The 6791-nt window shown below is 31.1% G+C and overlaps 1 protein-coding gene across 1 annotated transcript; it reads right to left on the reverse strand.

The window, feature by feature from the left end:
* Positions 1 to 1074: 1074 nt before the first annotated feature.
* On the reverse strand, positions 1075 to 3833 carry LOC124457205. Its single transcript, XM_047007486.1, has 3 exons — positions 3728 to 3833; positions 1952 to 2192; positions 1075 to 1483 (listed from the first exon to the last, which is right to left on the reverse strand). Exons 1-3 carry the CDS (start codon positions 3831 to 3833, stop codon positions 1183 to 1185), a joined length of 648 nt encoding a protein of 215 aa, XP_046863442.1. The 3' UTR covers positions 1075 to 1182.
* Between the last annotated feature and the right edge of the window lie 2958 nt (positions 3834 to 6791).

Genomic DNA, 6791 nt, shown 5'->3' on the forward strand with positions numbered 1-6791 from the left:
GCGTTTTAAAATATTTGTATCGTTAGTTCAAAGTAGAGAAGAATACTTCATGAATACAAATCAAAGTGAATCCTATCAAACCGCCCAAAATTATATACAACCATGTTAAGCGCAAGTTTTGACTGGTAATGAAGACTAATTAACTCTAAAGAATAACTCCTTAAAATTTAAATGGCGGATTCACTGCGTTTATAGGACTCAAGAATGATCTTTACAATGTACTAAGCATGCTCCAATGTCTTAAACATAGCTACATTGTATGTGCCTTTATCATTTGACACTGGATGTTACAACTTCAATCATATATTGACTAACATAGTTTACCATTTACTTAACATGTTGTCATTCAAATGGTTAGGTGCATTGTAAAGTGAGCTAAGTTTAGGTACATGGTAACGAAAAATAGACATTTTGATATTTTGGTTAAAATTGATGGAGCTATTAGTAAAAGTGGTTTCTATGTGTTTAGTTAAAGTTGTTGTTTTGTGTTCTATGATTGGTTTAGTCAGACAAAATGTTTAGTGAAGTTGTGCAGTTGTTTTAATTCCGCAAATGACTTATCTCTCAGCTTTATTCTTATACTGTGTTGTTAGCACAGCCAGTCAATATCGTCAGGCATGGATCCTTGATTTATTCAAAGAGTGCTCTAGTTTGTGTTTGAATTTTGATGGCTACTTGTTGCAGTAGAATATATAACTTTTCTGTTTATTATGATAGAGATTTTTGAAAGTGCTTAACACTATTCACAATTGCTTTTACTTAATTGTTTGGTGTATTAGTCGGCAAACATCTGTGCTGACTCTGTTTTGAAAACTTATACCAAACTTAATCAAGGTTTAAACAGAGACAGAACAGTCAATAAAAATATTCCAAAAGAAGCAAAAAGCAGCGAAGACAAAATCAAAGACATTCCATTACTACTAACAGAGCAACTGAACACAAGGCAAACATGTCTTTGATTGTTGTAGATAACGTAGTTGAGCTTGATAAAATTTATTTCTTACTAGTTCAAATTGGTGAGAATAATTGAAAAAATGGACAAATTATTGTAACTGTTTAATATATTGCCTTTAGCCTTATAGAAGAATTTATACGACAATCTTAAAGAATAAGAGCTATTTAACGTACTTGTCGGGATTCTGCTTTCATACTAGATGAACTGTCGCCGGTATATAGTGAAAGTTACCGCGAATAATTACCTCCAAACATTTTGCAGCATTTTAATTGGTCAATGCTGTGAAGCCAGTTATCTCCAGGACCTCTGTATAATCCTGTTATGTAATACCCAGCTCTTTTGCACAATGCCCATCCTTTTTTGTTAAACTTTTCACCAATGTCTTCATCGTAACAATCACCATACTTGTCTGGATGATTGACTGGTTTGCAACATTTTCCTTCCTCAATATTGTGTAATCTTTTGCCTTTGGTACGGTAGAGACCATTTAGGAAATACCCGTTAAAGCAATAACTCCAAGTCCCTTGTCTAAAAGACGATATTTAACAAAAAGGTAAGTAGCAATTTATATCTAAACTCTTTTCTTTAAAATATTCTATAAAAATCATATATAGACGTAAAATCACATGTCGAGTGTTGATAATGACGTCCAAAAAAATTCTAAATTGGAATATATATTACTGTTTCTTGGAATATTTGAAACCACGCTTTGAAAAAAATTGCTTAAATTAAATGAACAATACATTTTCACGTTTTCATATAAAAGTTCTAAACTCATGGAATAATTAATATCTATTATATTATCAAGACATTTATAAAATAAAGTTCTGACAATACTCTTTAATTATCATAATAATCTTGGAAAAGACGTTATAATAGCTCACGAAATAATAAATGGCAATGTTGGAGGTATTAATTTTTGGCTTGAAAATTCTTAATTACTTTCTAATCTCAACTAAAATTGTAATATATGGATTTTTTGTATAAGATACTCACTTATCAAAAGTATTCCACCAGTCGGCATTTTGACATTTACTACTCTGTCCTCTGTACATTTTACTTGACGAGCAGCACTTAGCCATTTCAAGTTTGTGAATTCCATCATTTTTAGAATTGGTTAACTGGTTGCGCCAAAAACCAGTTATAAATGTGTTGTTCAACTTACAAGTTGACCATCCTTTCTTGTCAAATGAACGCCACCAGTTTGCCTTTATGCAAGCCTGTGTTTCATTGAATACTAGAATGAAAATGCATAATTCACACACATGTTCTTTCAAAGTGCTAATAAGAAACAAGCTTCTTATCCTTAACATATTCGTTTTTAAACAACCATGTATTTATAATGAAATCTTATAAATGAGAATCGGTTGCTTAGTTTCAAACAAAAGTAAAACAATCAGAGAGTTTGCACAACTAAGCGAAATTTTTAGTTTTTCTTACATGCATGACAGTCTATGAAAAAGTCAAAACGAAACCCCGATATCCCTACAAATATTTATTTTCACTCTATAATAGCCCAGCTGTTGACGTCCTTAAAAATGCCAAATTATTCACTTCGATGATAAAAGCATGAAACTTTAACAAGTAGCGATATTAAATCATTAGTGCAAACTTTTTGGATATAGAGCCAGCCATAAACATTTGGAGAGTTACAAGTGTGAAGTGTCCTTTACAAGTGTCAATTGAACGTTGATAAAAACGTTCTGAGAACGTTTGGATGTATCATTCCTCGAACATTTTAAGCAGAGGCGTAACTAGAACGCTAATTGAGGGGGGTGTATATTCATATGTTCAGTTGTGCCCTACTGATTTCTTTGAAATTCAAATTACTTTCAAAGAAATCAGTAGGGCACAACGGAATAAATGAATATGCACCTCCCAATTAACGTTCTAGTTACGCAACTGGTTTTCAGTAGAATACATTTATAGCACAGCCTCTCAGGTAAAGTTATTTTCAAAGGAAACAAACTTAAATGGTGCAAATTAATGCATTAAAAAGATCTCACAAACGTAAATCCACTACATTTTGAATGTATGCTAACAACGTTCTTTTAACGTACATTAACGTTTGTAAAAAACGTAAAATGATGACGTTCTCACAACGTTCCCACAACGTCAAAGAATCATAAAAGGTTTTAAAACGTTGTGTGAATGTTTGGACCAATTTAATCAAACCAAAACCATCACAAAACGTTACAAATACGATAGTGTTAGTCATTAGCATACTTTTTAAAAAAAACTAGTAAAAATTTTGAAATTTGACAAGAATAATTTATTTAAAAAACAAACCATGCTAATAGCTGATTATGCAAATTTTGTAGCTACAATCAAGAAACACGAGAAACACATTTTGTTGCATAAAACTATTTTTCTAAATTTTTTAATTTTCACGATGTTTGATTTTTTAGATAATTTCTATAGTTTTCAAAGAAAATATCATGATTTTCTTGTGTATTGTGAAATCATGTGGCTAATGTAACTCATGTTTATCTTGAGTGAAAGTCATAAATCCTTTTTTTCTTATAATTTTGTATCTTTCCTTTAACACTTCAGATGTTTTATTTCATCATTATGATACATTATAATACAATAATCCTTACATACCTAATGTAAAAAATCTTGAAACGTTTCCACTGGAGAAAAAATCAAGATCTCTCCACAGAATTACTCGTTTATGTGGCAATGTATTACATCCATTTTCCAACCCCATGATTATACATGATGCGTTGAGCGTCACGTCATAGTTCCATAAATTTAAGTAACGTATTTTACCAACAAATGAAATCTCTGGATCAAAAACACCATTTTCACATTCAAGTTTTTGACCAATAGCAACAACACCACCACCACGTAATACAGGTAATGAATGATTGACCATAGTTTCGTTTAAAATTATTACACCATCAAAATAAATCTTCTCAGTCATCTGAGTGATGATGATGACCACGTGATGCCAATAACCGTTGTTGATTGGATAAATGGGAATGCTTAAATGTGATAAAAAAGATTCGAAAGGAGAATACAACACATGTATCAGCATTGCCTCATATAAGAAAAATAAGAAAAGAAAAATTAACGAATGATTTTAAGAAAATTTCTTCTCAAATGTTAAGAACAAAGTTGAAAAAGCTGAGGGAAATTTCAAACTTTGTGCATTTTTGATACGCGGGTCTTGCTAGGAAAACTTAAACATTATTAACATTTTATTTTTAATCTGGAGTGAACATAAATACGGAATGTTGCTACATGACTTATATAGACAATAAGTATGATGAACTACACGTCATTAAGTCTAAAGTGCATACATAAACCTTACGTGGTTTTTACACTATTCATGTAAGTGGTGCCAAAAGCCATATTCCAAAATTTTGATGAAATTGGACAAATATTTTGCGCTGTACACTCCGTCAAACTTCCAAACATATAACTATTTAAGCACTCAGTTTTACCGCTAGGGGACTTGGCCTGCGTGATCATGTGACGTCATGTAAGTAACCGCTTGTCTAAACATTATAGTAATTTAACAAGCTATTATTTTTTTCTATTCTCTCATCATGCCAAATGCACATGTATTTGCAAGGCGAAATACAAATTTGCAAGGACAGACACCTCTAAAATATTGATTATTTTAAAAGCAAATAATTTGTTTTGAATAGAGCCTGCACGAATGTGCTGTTTACATGACATCACAACATGTACTGGATACCACACCCCATTTTCAAAAAATGTGAGGAAAATATGGGCGTTTAAACCGCAATTGCGAAGAAAGCTTTGATCTCAATTCATCTGTTTTTCTAAATTTGTTGTTTTAAAACTGCTTTTTCAATCTATGCTAAAGTCCTATAAGGTTTGTATGCACTTTAAAGTTAACAAAACAACATTTAAAGTAATTTTCTTTCAAATTAAAATGCAATAATTACACGAGTTAAGTTAAATATTAGCTTGCACAAAAAATGGGCAGTAAGATTTTACAGCATTGTCTTTCAGCATGCAAAACTCCCTATTTTCACGAGAGCGTACATTAAGTTTTATGTAAAATAGAAAAAAGACCATTAATTGCGAAAGCCTTTAACAACATCAACGTATTTTGGGGAGATATTTCTGGCGAATTTTTTATGCAAAATGCTTTAATAGTGACTATAGCATTTTTGTTAACCTTGGAGTATTTTCTGATTCCTTGCTTTTATTAATAGTTCAATTTCATTGATTACTATAAGCGTAAAATTTCTTTCAGTTTTTACTTTATATGATTGTTATTGTCGTGATATGAAAAGGTGGGGGACAGCCTTCTTTTACCTGCTTCCCAGTATGAATAATTGCATTTATTTAAATCATATAGCTGAAAATGAACCAATCATATTTAACAAACACAGCTTCAAAACAACTATGTATGATAATGTATAAAATAGTAATACATTGAAGATGGATTTGAATACATGTCTTCCGTGCATCTAAAAATATAGTTTGCCTTAAGCATACAAATATTTTGCACATTTCAGATTTCCAAATTTAGCAGCTTGATGAATTATTAACGGTAGTTTAAACCAATAAAATTAATTTTTCTTACTCTTTTGTCGACGATTTTATTGTAATGATGATCCTTTATCTGTTAAATCCCACAAAAAATTCATCAGGACTGTTCCGAACAGCATAAGAAAACAGCGCCATTTTTCGCCTTGTAACTGTGTTTACCCAAAATGACAATGTCATCTCTGATATATTAGGCATCACATTATCGAGAAGAATCAAGTTCTCAACATGAGCATTGGAAAATACCAAATCGTAACTTTTGTTGAGGGCTTAGATGAATTGAATGAAACATAAGTCAAGTTTATCAATATAATACAATATAGCTACGAAGTACTTACGCTGTTGCAGTTTGCAGCTTTTGTTGTACATCTAAAAGTTAAAAAAAATCGAAAAAGTTAGGATGATAAGGAAAATCTAGGTGAATTTTGGTGAAAGAGAAATTTGTAAAACTTTCTTTTTGAGTTAAGCTACTTGCTTTTAGGTACAAAAATAAAACACACAAACTTTAAAATCAATTCTTACTTTGATCGGTGTGTTAAAGAAAACATAATCATAAAATCGATTTTGATTTAAGTTTTGTCGGTTGCTGTCATTTAGAACACTATGTAACATTTCACACAGACTCCGACGTCCTTGGCTTAACCTTCTTCTGTGGTTTATAGATCGACAACATGGCTCTTTAACGCATTTTACGATGCATTCTATTTCGTTTTGTACTTCGATTTTTTTAAATACATTCCCTTGAAATCTCCAACCTAAGAAAAAATACCCAGTCATCGTGAGTTTAGTAAAGTTTCCAATAGCTGTAATATTTCACTCTAGGCCAAGCGCAAACTCCTCATTAAGACATCAAACTTTTTTCTTACCCTTGTATAAAGCATTATAGCAACAATCAAAACAACTGCTACTACCAAGAACATTAAGCAGGCATAATAATATAGCTGTCAACTTTAAGCATTTTTTCGAGTACAACATTTTGCTATGTTTCTTGTTAAATTGAAAACAAAATGCGTGCTATGGTTAAAACTGTTTACTTATTAAATTATTGAAGCAACCAATAATAATCTTAGTTATGCATCAACAAATATTGGTGTAATTTCGTCTAATAGCTACAATTTACACAGCTGTGCAAATATTGATATTTCATCAAATATTAATCCTTGAATTTTATTTGAATCCTTTGCTTACAAACAAAAACTGGCATTTTGTTAACTTATTTTTATATATATTATTCTCTAGGTATTAAAAATATGATGAGTTAAGTATTACACCAAATTTTGTCTACAATGTTAAACAATATATGCAT

This window comes from Xenia sp. Carnegie-2017, unplaced genomic scaffold, assembly GCF_021976095.1.
Source record: "Xenia sp. Carnegie-2017 unplaced genomic scaffold, XeniaSp_v1 HiC_scaffold_6, whole genome shotgun sequence".
Classification (NCBI taxonomy): domain Eukaryota; kingdom Metazoa; phylum Cnidaria; class Anthozoa; order Malacalcyonacea; family Xeniidae; genus Xenia; species Xenia sp. Carnegie-2017.